The 14,144-nt window shown below is 54.9% G+C and overlaps 1 protein-coding gene across 1 annotated transcript; it reads left to right on the top strand.

Annotated features, from left to right (window-relative positions):
* The first annotated feature begins 10,966 nt into the window (after positions 1-10,966).
* LOC139262471 (toll-like receptor 13) lies at positions 10,967-13,855 on the top strand. Its single transcript, XM_070877656.1, has one exon. The coding sequence runs from the start codon at positions 10,985-10,987 to the stop codon at positions 13,853-13,855; it is 2,871 nt and encodes a 956-aa protein (XP_070733757.1). The 5' UTR covers positions 10,967-10,984.
* Positions 13,856-14,144: the final 289 nt, after the last annotated feature.

Consider the following 14,144-nt stretch of genomic DNA (forward strand, 5'->3'; position numbering starts at 1 on the left):
GACGGGCTGACCGTGGAGTTCCACAGGGCGTTCTGGGACGTCCTGGGGAGCGACTACGCGCGGGTCCTGGGGGAAAGTCTGGCGACCGGGGAGATGCCCCTCTCTTGGCGCAGGGCAGTCATCGTCCTGCTGCCTAAGAAGGGCGATCTCCGCCTCCTTAAGAACTGGCGCCCGGTCTCCCTCCTCAGCACGGACTACAAAATCTTCGCCAGGGCGATGTCTGCTCGCCTTGGTGCCGTGCTGGACCACATGATCCACCCCGACCAGTCCTACACGGTCCCGGGCCGGACAATCCACGATAACATCCATCTGGTCCGGGACCTCATCCATTGTTTCCAGGAGGCTGGTCTGTCGGTCGCCTTCCTATCCCTCGACCAAGAGAAGGCGTTCGACAGGGTGGATCACGACTATCTGCTCGGAACTCTGCGCGCTTTCGGGTTCGGGACGCATTTCGTCGCCCGGATCCGACTTTTGTACGCCGCTGCGAAGTGTCTGATTAAGGTTAACGGGTCCTTGACGGCGCCCCTTCGCTTCAGGAGAGGGGTGCGCCAGGGATGCCCCATGTCCGGCCAGTTATACGCCGTTTGCGTGGAGCCTTTCCTGCGCCTCTTGCGGACGAGGTTGACGGGACTGGCTCTGCAAGGGCCGGGCGTGGAGGTCGTCCTCTCGGCTTACGCCGATGACGTGCTCCTCGCGGTAGAGGATCCCGCTGACCTGCGGAGGATGCGTGAGTGCCAGGAGATTTACTCGGCCGCGTCCTCCGCCAGGATCAACTGGGAGAAATGTTCCGGACTCCTGGTGGGTCGGTGGCGGGTGGACTCCCTGCCGGGGGAGCTCAGGCCTTTTGCCTGGAGCACGACCCATCTCCTCTATCTGGGAGTCTACCTTAGCCCCGACGAGGGAGCCTGGCCGGCGAACTGGCAGGAGCTGGAGGCCAAGGTCGCCGCTCGCCTAGGGCGCTGGACAGGACTGCTCCGAGTGCTGTCCTACAGGGGTCGAGCGCTAGTCATAAACCAGCTGGTGGCCGCAATGTTGTGGTACCGGCTGGTCACTTTGACCCCTCCCTCTGCATTTGTCGCCAAGATACAGAAGAAGCTGGTGGACTTCTTCTGGAACAACAGGAAGCACTGGGTCTCTGCCGCGGTCTTGAGTCTCCCGCTTGAGGAGGGCGGTCAGTCATTGGTGTGCGTCAGCGCCCAGCTCGCGACTTTCCGTCTTCAGACCCTGCAGAGATACCTTTACGTCGAGCCCCCTCCTAGGTGGTGTGCTCTGGCGAGGTATTTCTTCCGCCAGCAGCGCGACCTCAATTATGACACGCAGCTCCTGTTTGTGAACTTGGGGGGTGCCAGGACCGCCCTCCGGGAGCTGCCTGTCTTTTACAGGGAACTCATCAGGGTCTGGAACAAAGTCTCCACCAAGCGCAGCTCTCCGCTGGCTGGAGTGGCGGCCGTCCTGCAGGAGCCGCTGCTCGGGAATCCGTACCTCCACGACCGAGATTTTATGTGGCGGTCGGAAGAGAGGGCTGTGGCTGGTGAGGTGACCAGGGTCAGGGACCTGCTCGATGGCGGAGGAGCGGGCTGGATGGCGCCAGACACGCTGGCGCGGCGCCTAAATTCTGCCAACGTCCGCCACGCGGCCGATGCCATCGAGTCGCTAAAAACAGCTCTGGGCCCTGACTCCGTTAGGTGCATCGAGGAGGCTCAAGCACGTGGGGAGATCCCGTCCGAACTGACCCCCGTCCGGACGGAATTCCTCATTGGCGCCAAACCCCGGAACCTCCCTCGGGGACCGGCGCCTCACAACTTGAGCCGCCTCGGGGAAATCCCCTCCGTGCCCTTCAGTTCCGCGCGGAGGGGTTTCCTGTACGGGCTGCTCCTGCACACCCTCAACTTTGCCATCCTCGCCGGCCGTCCGGACACGCCATGGCGTACCATCTTGCCGTCCGGAGGAGGCGGGGGTCCCCGATGGAGGGCACTCTACGCAGGGGTCCTCCCACTATTCATCGGGGACTTAGCCTGGAGGGTGGTGCACGGAGCAGTGCCGTGCAACAAATTTTTAAGCCGGTTCACGGACTCCCAGGCCGCCTGCAATTTCTGCGGTCTGGCGGAGTCCGTGTTCCATGTTTTTATTGAGTGCACAAGGTTGCAGCCCCTGTTCCATTATTTGAAGGGGCTGCTCCTGAAATTCTGGCTGCACTTCAGTCCCACTCTCCTGATCTTTGGGCACCCTGTGCGGAGGGGAGCGGGTAGGTCCGAGGGCCTCCTCGTAGGACTGCTCCTGGGCACGGCCAAGGGTGCCATCAGCCGGTCCAGGCAGCGGGCGGTCGAGGGGGTCGTTCAACCTGACTGCCTGCCTCTCTTCCGCTCTTACATCCGGTCCAGGGTGTCCTTGGAGATGGAGCACGCGGTGTCCACCGGTACGCTCGCGGCCTTCCGCGAGAGGTGGGCACCGGAGGGACTGGAGTGCATCATCACGCCCGGCAACCAAATTTTAATTTGATTTTACGTTTTAAAGTTTAATTTGTTTTCATTGCCGGTGCTTTTAGTGTCCCCCCCCCCTTTTATAGGGGGCACTGGAAAAATTTGATTTTAGCGCCCCAAAAAAACCAAAAAAAAAATTAATTAAAAAAAAAAAGGGGCCTTGAAAATGTCTGCTGTGTCACCCAGGTCGGGTGGCATGGTCTTAATGTTTATGTTTTGCAGGTAAACTCAAAAGAGTTTCATGCACAAGGACCAATTGTGGAGCAGTGGAGGTGTGTCCTGCTCAGTTGGAGCTGTGAGCAGTGAGAGGAGCAGCTACCAACCTTAGCTCCTGCCTGGAGAGCCCTGAGACCAGCCCAGGAAGAGAAGGAAGGAAGGGGCTTCACCACCAACTTTCACCCAGAGGGAGAGGAGGAGAAAAGAAAACATTTAACAACAATTTACCATTCTGCAAAGAGTTGGAGAAAGGGGGAAAGACCAACAACAACAACATCCAGTGTGGAAGGAGGGAGACTCTACCATTCAACAGGTGGGTGTATTGGTGCAGTCCCAAAAAGACTTTGTTGAATCGGTGGGGGGAGGAAAGAAGACCACTGAGGGCCGGAACATCGCGGGGGGTGTGTGTGTGTGGAAGTGTGTGTGGGGGCCTTGCTTACAACTAGGCCCCACACACAACTGAACCCCCCCCGCCCCAATTGCCTAGCCTGGGACAGCTGGAGCTACCAGGCTCAAGAATTTCATCACCTAATTAAACATCGTTGGGAGTGTGTGCCTGGTGGCTCGAGCTGCCCCAGGTGAAGACATCTTCTCCCCTCACCTGAAGACCACCCCAAAGACTTTGTGTTTTGCCATCTGGGGATTGCACCCACCCACAGCTGCGAGGGGAGACCTGCCCTCGCAGTTCCCCCCCCCCTTCCCACCCCCCTCTCTCTTTCTCTGTTACTCTGTTTCTCCCCTCTCTCTCTGAGGCCCCTTTCTCCTAATTTAAAAAAAAAACAATTGAGACAACTGAGCAGAGGGAGCAAGGCCCCTCCCCAATTGCCAACTAGGGGAGAGGTGCCTCGTTAAGGGCTCCTCTGCTCAGTTAATATACGAGGCCAATAAAGACCATTAAGGCCTGTGACTTTGGGGTGGGTGTAGCCCTTAAAGGGACCCCGTGATGGCGACCCCATCCACGCCGGTGGCAGGGCCAGCAAGGACATATGCGCAGGTGGCAACCGCTTCCACGGCACCTCCTGCGCCACCCGCTGCCCTGCCACCATTCAGATTAATCACCAAAAAACACGGGGTCAAGAGCTACACTCACCCCACAATGACCATCGAGGAGTGCATGCGGGCGATGGCTGGGGTAGTCGGCCCCTCGGCCATTGTCGCAGCCTCCAAGATGTCTGGGAAGGCCGTGTTCTTCCTGGGGTCGGAGCGGGCGGTGTCCCTGGCCCTTGAAAAGGGGCTCACGGTGGGCGGGACGTTCCTGCCGGTGGACCCTCTCGAGGCCACCGCGCAGAGGGTCATCGTGTCAAACGTCCCGCCCTTTGTTTCCGCTGAGCTCCTCCTCCCTCACCTACACCAACTGGGGGAGGTAAGGTCGGGGATCAACCCCATACCGCTCGGCCTCAGGGAGAACAGCCTGCGCCACGTGTTCTCCTTCCGCCGCCATCTCTTTGTCCGGCTGGCGCGGGAGGACATGACGGAAGGGCACTTTAATGTGGTGCACGAGGGGACTGCCTACCGCGTCTTCTGGACGTCGGACGGCGTGCGGTGCCATGCCTGCAGAGAGGTGGGGCACATTCGCAAGAACTGCCCCGCCTCCAAGGCCACCAAACCACCGAAGGCGGCCAAGGCTGGCGCCGCCGCCACCCCTCCCCCTAGTTGCGTCCGCGTGCCGGGAGCCATAGGTGCGCGGGCATCGCCGGGGGCCCTTGCTATTATGGCCTCCGGCGGGGGGGAGGAAGAGCATCTGATCGGAAGGAAGGCGCGGGAGAAGGCAAAACATCCAGAGGCGGGTCCCCTCGGTGCGCCAGACAATTTGTTTACCGCGCTCGGCCCAACCCAGTCACCAGCGAGCGCGGGGTGCCCCGAGCCCGTGCCCGAGCCCTTGAACAACACAACAGAGGGGCCCGGGCGCGGGCAAGAAAAGGAAAAGGGGGGGGCGGAGCGGGAGGCCTCGGCAGACATGGAGGTCTCCCTGCCTCCGCGCATCCCCAGGAACAAAAGGAGGCGCGGCTCCGATGAGGCGGAGGGGGAACAACATCCCTCCGCGGAGGAGTCGGTGCCCGCCGCGTGTCCCGCATCCCCAACCAGCGCCCCCAAGCTGCGCTGTAGGCGAGAGGAGTCTGTCCCCGGGGAGGGTGAGACAGTCGAGGCTGCCCAGCCTCTGCCTCCCGGGGATGGCGTGGAAGATCTGCCTGTCGGGGGGGGCGTGGGGATCGCGGAGGAATGCATTGCCGCCGGGCCGGGCGTCCCGGGGACTGAGGCGGGCGGGGCCGAAAAGGCCGAACCTGAGCCCGCCCAGCCAATACCCAACTTCCCCCGGGAGTCGCTCGACCCGGCAGAAAATGAAACAAATGTTTATAATGACACTGTAGATGCTGGGCCGGGGGGTGGCAGCGGGGAGGGGGAGGAACACCCACCCTCGCCTCTTGCTGTGGAGCTGGAGCACTTGGAGAACCTGGGGATTTCCTATGGCCGGGTCTCTCCTTGTTCCCCGGTTCCTGGGGCGGAGGGGGAACCCCTTCCGCTGTCATTTCCCGACCCAGCACCATTTTTAAAAGAGCCCAGTGGGGACTCCTCTGCCGACGATCCTGGGGGTGGGATCGGGGCAGAGCCAGGGCCGGTTGGAGCGGCCGGTTCATTTGCCGTACCTTGTGCGGTCGATGGGCCGGCTGCTGGCGGCCACCTCCCGGAGGAGGACGGGGACTCGGTGGGGGACGCGGGTGAAGACCTAGAGACCACCGCCAGCGAGGCGGTGGATCTGCTCGCGGCCGCCGCTGAGACCATCCTCATTCCTGCAAAGGAACTCCGGGACTTTTTGGCCCAGAGCCGGGGTCACTGCAACCAAGCCCGACTGGCCCTGGAAAAATGGTCCGAGCCAGAGCTGATCAAGGGGTCCGTCCGCGCCGCCGTTAAAACCTTGGCCGCAGGCGGGCCCTTGACAAAGGCGCAACACCTTGAGCTGTGCGAGCTCGAGGGACTCCTCGCTGGGCTGCGGAGGGAGTGGAGTTCAACAAAAGATTCCGCTCCCTCCCCCACAATAGGTTAAGGTAGAGGTTGCACTATGCTTTTGCCATGAAGATAACCATAGCCAGCCTCAACATCAACGGCGGCAGAGGGGCACGCCGTAGATTTGACAATTTTTCGCTCCTGCGGGAGGGGAAATATGCGGTGTGCTTCCTGCAAGAAACCCACACCGTTCCGGGAGACGAAGCCACGTGGCTCCTGGAATGGCAAGGAGAGGTCCGCATGAGCCACCTCACCGCCATTTCTAGTGGGGTGGCCATCTTGCTGGGCCCGCATTTTCAGCCGGAGATCTTGGGGATCGAGGAGCCCGTGCCAGGCCGCTTGCTGCACGTAACGGTTCGCCTGGGGGACGTGCCGCTCCATCTCGTGAACGTGTACGCCCCTCAGCCCGGCCCGCAGCAAACGCGCTTCTTTGAAGAGGTGTCCGCTCTTCTTGGCTCCGTCGACGTCGGCGACTGCATTGTCCTTGGGGGGGATTTTAACTGCACCCTCGAGGCAAGGGACCGCTCCGGTGCCCCGCAGTGCATGACGGCGATGGAGAAGTTGAGGGACCTGGTCGGGTCCTTCGACTTGGTGGACGTCTGGCGAAATCTCCACCCCGACTCCAGCGCCTTTATTTGGGTGAGGCCTGGAGTTGGATGGTCTAGAGTCGACCGCCTTTACGTGTCTCGGGCGTACGTTTCCTGCGTCCCGGCGGCCTCCATGCGGCCGGTGCCGTGTTCGGACCACCACCTGGTGTGGGCGGAGCTCGCTTCGCTCCGCGCGAGGACGGGGTCCGCGTACTGGCACTTTAACAACCGGCTGCTGGAGGACGTGCGGTTCCAGGACTCGTTCCGTCGATTCTGGTCCGACTGGAGAAGGAAGCAGGGGGGCTTCCCCTCCTTGAGGCTATGGTGGGACGTGGGCAAGGCTCACGTCCGCGTCTTCTGTCAAGAGTACGCGAGGGGGTCGACCAAGAGGCGGGCGGCCAGAGTCGGGCGCCTAGAAAAAGAGGTGCTCGACCTGGAAGCCCGTCTCGGTCAAGTCGTCCAGGACCCGGCCCTGCGGACGGTGTACGAAGCGAAGAAGGCCGCGCTGAAGGACCTGCAGCTCGTCGGGTCCCGAGGCGCGTTCGTGAGGTCGCGGATCCGGTTCCTGCGGGATCTGGACCGCGGCTCCCCCTTCTTCTACTCGCTGGAAAAAAGGCAGAGTGTCCGTAAGCAGCTCTTGACGCTGCTGGCCGACGACGGCTCTCTCGTCTCGGATCCGGAGGGCGTCAACAACAGGGTCCGCGAATATTACGGGGCTCTGTTCTCTCCGGATCCGTCCAGCAAGGAAGCGCGTAGAGTTTTGTGGGAGGACCTGCCGAAGGTCAGCCCGGAGGGCGCCGAAAATCTGGAAGCTCCGCTAAGCCTGGCGGAGCTGACCGGTGCCCTCGCCTGGCTCTCGAGGGGAAAATCCCCGGGGCTGGACGGGCTGACCGTGGAGTTCCACAGGGCGTTCTGGGACGTCCTGGGGAGCGACTACGCGCGGGTCCTGGGGGAAAGTCTGGCGACCGGGGAGATGCCCCTCTCTTGGCGCAGGGCAGTCATCGTCCTGCTGCCTAAGAAGGGCGATCTCCGTCTCCTTAAGAACTGGCGCCCGGTCTCCCTCCTCAGCACGGACTACAAAATCTTCGCCAGGGCGATGTCTGCTCGCCTTGGTGCCGTGCTGGACCACATGATCCACCCCGACCAGTCATACACGGTCCCGGGCCGGACAATCCACGATAACATCCATCTGGTCCGGGACCTCATCCATTGTTCCCAGGAGGCTGGTCTGTCGGTCGCCTTCCTATCCCTCGACCAAGAGAAGGCGTTCGACAGGGTGGATCACGACTATCTGCTCGGAACTCTGCGCGCTTTCGGGTTCGGGACGCATTTCGTCGCCCGGATCCGACTTTTGTATGCCGCTGCGAAGTGTCTGATTAAGGTTAACGGGTCCTTGACGGCGCCCCTTCGCTTCAGGAGAGGGGTGCGCCAGGGATGCCCCATGTCCGGCCAGTTATACGCCGTTTGCGTGGAGCCTTTCCTGCGCCTCTTGCGGACGAGGTTGACGGGACTGGCTCTGCAAGGGCCGGGCGTGGAGGTCGTCCTCTCGGCTTACGCCGATGACGTGCTCCTCGCGGTAGAGGATCCCGCTGACCTGCGGAGGATGCGTGAGTGCCAGGAGATTTACTCGGCCGCGTCCTCCGCCAGGATCAACTGGGAGAAATGTTCCGGACTCCTGGTGGGTCAGTGGTGGGTGGACTCCCTGCCGGGGGAGCTCAGGCCTTTTGCCTGGAGCACGACCCATCTCCTCTATCTGGGAGTCTACCTTAGCCACAACGAGGGAGCCTGGCCGGCGAACTGGCAGGAGCTGGAGGCCAAGGTCGCCGCTCGCCTAGGGCGCTGGACAGGACTGCTCCAAGTGCTGTCCTACAGGGGTCGAGCGCTAGTCATAAACCAGCTGGTGGCCGCAATGTTGTGGTACCGGCTGGTCACTTTGACCCCTCCCCCTGCGTTTGTCGCCAAGATACAGAAGAAGCTGGTGGACTTCTTCTGGAACAATAGGAAGCACTGGGTCTCTGCTGCGGTCTTGAGTCTCCCGCTTGAGGAGGGCGGTCGGTCGTTGGTGTGCGTCAGCGCCCAGCTCGCGACTTTCCGTCTTCAGACCCTGCAGAGATACCTTTACGTCGAGCCCCCTCCTAGGTGGTGTGCTCTGGCGAGGTATTTCTTTCGCCAGCAGCGCGACCTCAATTATGACACGCAGCTCCTGTTTGTGAACTTGGGGGGTGCCAGGACCGCCCTCCGGGAGCTGCCTGTCTTTTACAGGGAACTCATCAGGGTCTGGAACAAAGTCTCCACCAAGCGCAGCTCTCCGCTGGCTGGAGTGGCGGCCGTCCTGCAGGAGCCGCTGCTCGGGAATCCGTACCTCCACGACCGAGATTTTATGTGGCGGTCGGAAGAGAGGGCTGTGGCTGGTGAGGTGACCAGGGTCAGGGACCTGCTCGATGGCGGAGGAGCGGGCTGGATGGCGCCAGACACGCTGGCGCGGCGCCTAAATTCTGCCAACGTCCGCCACGCGGCCGATGCCATCGAGTCGCTAAAAACAGCTCTGGGCCCTGACTCCGTTAGGTGCATCGAGGAGGCTCAAGCACGTGGGGAGATCCCGTCCGAACTGACCCCCGTCCGGACGGAATTCCTCATCGGCGCCAAACCCCGGAACCTCCCTCGGGGGCCGGCGCCTCACAACTTGAGCCGCCTCGGGAAATCCCCTCCGTGCCTTTCAGTTCCGCGCGGAGGGGTTTCCTGTATGGGCTGCTCCTGCACACCCTCAACTTTGCCATCCTCGCCGGCCGTCCGGACACGCCATGGCGTACCATCTTGCCATCCGGAGGAGGCGGGGGTCCCCGATGGAGGGCACTCTACGCAGGGGTCCTCCCACTATTCATCGGGGACTTGGCCTGGAGGGTGGTGCACGGAGCAGTGCCGTGCAACAAATTTTTAAGCCGGTTCACGGACTCCCAGGCCGCCTGCAATTTCTGCGGTCTGGAAGAGTCCGTGTTCCATGTTTTTATGGAATGCACAAGGTTGCAGCCCCTGTTTTATTATTTGAAGGGGCTGCTCCTGAAATTCTGGCTGCACTTCAGTCCCACTCTCCTGATCTTTGGGCACCCTGTGCGGAGGGGAGCAGGTAGGTCCGAGGGCCTCCTCGTAGGACTGCTCCTGGGCACGGCCAAGGGTGCCATCAGCCGGTCCAAGCAGCGGGCGGTCGAGGGGGTCGTTCAACCTGACTGCCTGCCTCTCTTCCGCTCTTACATCCGGTCCAGGGTGTCCTTGGAGATGGAGCACGCGGTGTCCACCGGTACGCTCGCGGCCTTCCGCGAGAGGTGGGCACCGGAGGGACTGGAGTGCATCATCACGCCCGCAACCAAATTTTAATTTGATTTTACGTTTTTAAGTTTAATTTGTTTTAATTGCCGGTGCTTTTAGTGTCCCCCTTCCCTTTTATAGGGGGCACTGGAGAAAATTGTGATTTTAGTGCCCAAAAAAAAACCAAAAAAAGAAAAACACAAAAAAAAAAAGGGGGGGGAAAAAAAGGGCCTTGTAAATGTCTGGAGTGTCACCCAGGTCGGGTGGCACCGTTTAATGTTTTATGTTTTTGCAGGTGAACTCCAAAAAGAGTTTCAACTCCTTTACCAAGATAGCGTCTTGCATTAAACATGGGTTAAACTTGCATTGCAGGTTAAGACCTCATCTTGGCTTCCTCGGAGGCTTTATAGCACCTAAAGTAGCCAGGGAAAATGAGAGGTGATCTTATTGAAACATATAAGTTTCTGAGAGGGCTTGACAGGATAGATGGAGAGAGGATGTTTCCCCTCATGGGGGGAATCTAGAACTAGGGTTCATCATTTCAGAATAAGGGGCTGCTCATTTAAAACAGAAATTAGGAGGAATTTCTTTCTCTCAGAGGGTCGTGAATCTTTGGAATTCTCTACCCCAGAGAGCGGTGGAGGCTGGGTTTTTGAATATATTTACGATGGAGACAGACAGATTTTTGAATGATAAGAGAGTCAAGGGTTATGGGGAGAGGATGGGGAAGTGGTGTTGAGGCCAGGATCTTATTGAATGGCCAAATGGCCTACTCCTGCTCCTATTTCTTCTGTTCTTATCCATGTAACTAAAGTCCCCCATCCCTGGAACTGTATGATTCCAGTTCCACTCGATGTGATTGATGGTTATTGATCTCGGGGTATTTAGGAGTGGGAAATAAATACTAAGAGTGTTGCCCAAATTCCAAAAACAAACCTTCCCGTTGTCAAGTGGTTTTGGGTGCTATCAATGCAAAAAATAGCAGTATAGTTCAGGATACCACCGATGCTCCTAAATCCATTAGGTCTGCCCCGAACCTCACCCCCAAGTTGTATAACTCCAGTCGAAGTGTTAATCGATAATGGTATGAGATTTTTTTTTCCACGTGAACCAGTTGACGAGTAATATACTGTATGAGGATTGAGTTTCCCCAAAAAGTATGGGCCATTGTGGTGAGAGCCCTGTTGTCGGAGTCTTTAGAACTGTAAGTGCTTGATTGCTAAACGCGCTATTTAAACAGTAAAATCTGTCTCACTTCTTAAATGCGGAAGCTGTGTCAGGAAGGATTATGAAAATTTGTGTAAGGATTTGAGTGTGCTTCCCTTTCAATCGCGGAAGTTCCTAATGCAGGCTCGTCAATTCAATGTAGGTTATTCACAGATCGCCGTGGTAACCATGCATTTTACTAAACTTTTACTAGTTTTAGCTTCCTTCATTAACGATTTAGGACTGCAAGTGATGAGTTTCTCGCTGCATGATTGCCAAGTACATGGCTCCTTACTTTTTGGCACGAATTTGAAAGTGGTATGTTACAAGATGAAATTGGCCAAGGTCCCGCGATACATTCCGAACATTACGAAAAACCTGGACTTATCTGAAAACAGAATAACGAGTCTGCAGAAATCCAGCTTTGATTACTTGCCGCAACTGCAAGTATTGAACATTTCAAGGAACAACATTAGTGATATCGCTGAGGGGACTTTCGGATGTGTAAAGAATCTATCTTACTTGGATCTCAGTCACAATAAATTGTCTGCGTTAACCAGAAGCATGCTGGGCGGCTTGGGAAACCTCCTTGTATTGTTACTGAACAACAATATTATTAAACGGATTGATCCTGATGCCTTCGCCAGCTTGGTGAATGTAAAAACAATCAATTTAACCTCGAACATGTTAAATCGATTGGAGGAAGTGAGTTGTGTGTTTAACGCTGCTGCTGTGGAGAGATTGCAGCTGGGAGACAATGGTTTGGTCAATTTCGCAACCCAGGACCTCTCTCGTGTGCCGAGAACCCTAAAGGAACTGGATATATCAAAGAATCCTTTCGTTGTGTTCAATGTAACAACCAAGGTTCTCGGCCATCTCCTCTCTCTGGATCTTTCGTTTGCAGGAGCCAATGAATCGGTCGTATTGCATGTTGAAGATGAATCGTTTTTAAAAGAGATGAACAAATTAGCTTTAGGAGGAATTCGCATGCAGCCATCCGACATACTTGCGCTCCTTACAAGCATAAGAAATGCGCCACTGGAAAATATTCAGCTAAATAATTTACGATTGAAAGCAACAGATCCCCTCCTGTTGGAAATCTGCAAACTACACCAAAATTTAACAGTTTTCAATCTGAGCGGAAATGGTCTCAACGCCTTAAATGACCGTACCTTTATTTCATGCGTGCATTTGGAGCAGTTAGACTTGTCAGTGAATAAATTAAGCAATATCTCGCATTCTTTATTCAGTTCAGTTTCTTTAAGAGTGTTGTCCCTCGCGAGCAACCAATTCACTGCCGTTCCGAAAGCAATTTTGGGTGCCGTCAATTTGGAAAACTTGGATCTCAGTTTCAATCAAATTAACCGCATTGGTTCTGAAGATTTTACTCCACTTGGCAAACTGAAACAACTGCTTCTCGCCGGAAATAAAATCACTGAAGTTACATCATCTTCGTTTTCTGGGCTTTTTCAATTAACGGAATTACAATTGGGTAACAATTATCTGCTAGAAATAGCAAACTTCTCCTCAAATCTGAAGAGCTTGGAAATTCTTAATCTTAGATGCAATAAATTGAATTCTATTGAGAAACACACATTCATCCATTTGCAGAATTTAAGTTACCTTAATTTGATTGACAATCAGATATCCGGTCTGTCTGAAGGAAGTTTTAGTGGGCTTTCAAATCTAAAGCATTTGCTATTGGGATCCAACAAACTAACGAGTGATGTTCTGAGAGACAGCGTATTTTCAGCAGTTAAATCCCTGTGGGAACTTCAACTATTTGACAACCACCTCACTTACGCGTCCTCACAGAAGCTAGTCAGAGCTCCGTTTACATCGTTGAAGTCCTTGCACTATCTCGCGATAAATAGCCAGGCTCATAATGGTCTCCAGAATTTTCCTTCGAACTTCCTAGAAGGGTTAAATTCTTTGAAAAAGCTCCACGCAGGAAATATTGTCATCCGTGACATTGATTCTAGTACTTTTTGCTATGCGCCAAATATTACTTACTTGGACTTGAGCAACAATATCTTAACATCGATTAACCCTCGTCTGCTTTGGCAGTTACCTGCCTTGATTGAACTTCATCTCAATAAAGTCTGGTTGCAGAATCTAGACTTTCTGAAGTATGCAAGGCTGATCAACTTAAAACTCTTAAGGGCTGCGAATAATCAAATTGGTGTTGTAAACCAAGCACATATCGGAGCAGTACCTTCACTCAACTTTTTGGACCTTGGAGATAACCCTTTTATGTGTGCATGTGATAATTCTTGGTTTCAAAATTGGTCCCACACTGACAATAAAACTCAAGTGATCTACTTCGATCGGTTTACATGTGCTTACCCACCTAGTCTTAAAGGGATGAAACTGATTACTTTTAATTCAAATTCTTGTACTGTCCACTTTGAGTTTATGCTCTTCATTTCATCATCTATAGCCATAATAATGACAATAATAGCAAGTTTTGCCTATCATTTTTGGAGATGGCATGTTGTATATGCATATTACCTTTTCTTGGCATTCATTTATGATAAAAATCGAAAGAGACGACGAGATGAAAGATACAAGTATGATGCCTTTATTTCTTATAACGCGCATGATGAACAATGGGTATTAAACCAACTGTTGCCAAATCTGGAAGGGAATAACGAATGGACCTTGTGTCTCCACCATCGAGATTTCGAACCTGGGAAAGCGATCATTGATAATATTGTGGACAACATTTATATGAGTAGGAAAACGATCTGTGTAATCAGTCGCCACTATTTGGAAAGTGAATGGTGTTCCAGAGAAATTCAGGTCGCAAGTTTCCGGCTTTTTGATGAACAGAAAGATGTTTTGATTTTGGTTTTTTTAGAGGACGTACCGTCAGACCAACTTTCTCCATATCACAGAATGAGGAAACTGGTGAAAAAGACAACATATTTGCAGTGGCCTCAACATCAAGAGGAGACTACTTTGTTTTGGCATAAACTTCGTATAGCTTTGAAAACAGATGGCAGGAAAGAAAAAGAAAGCACGCTTCTTTCTGGAATTAACTCAGATCTCCAGTGTTAATTTTTCATTGCAGATATTTAATACAGGAACAAAAGTAACTTGGATATAAAATAAAATACAAGTTCTTACTTCAACTGTTGCTAATAAGTTTAATATATTTGTTAAAGTTGGCCAATCCTCCCTGGGTCAAAATCCTGGAACTCCCTACTTAACATCATTGTGGGAGTACACAGACCCAATACAAGTGCAGACCAGGGCCAAGCAAGGCTGTGTCATCACACCAACATTCTTCTCAACCTTCCTCTCTGCAATGCTTCATCTCACCTTTAACAAGCTCCCTGCTCGAGTG

Source organism: Pristiophorus japonicus, chromosome 4 (genome assembly GCF_044704955.1).
Source record: "Pristiophorus japonicus isolate sPriJap1 chromosome 4, sPriJap1.hap1, whole genome shotgun sequence".
NCBI lineage: Eukaryota > Metazoa > Chordata > Chondrichthyes > Pristiophoridae > Pristiophorus > Pristiophorus japonicus.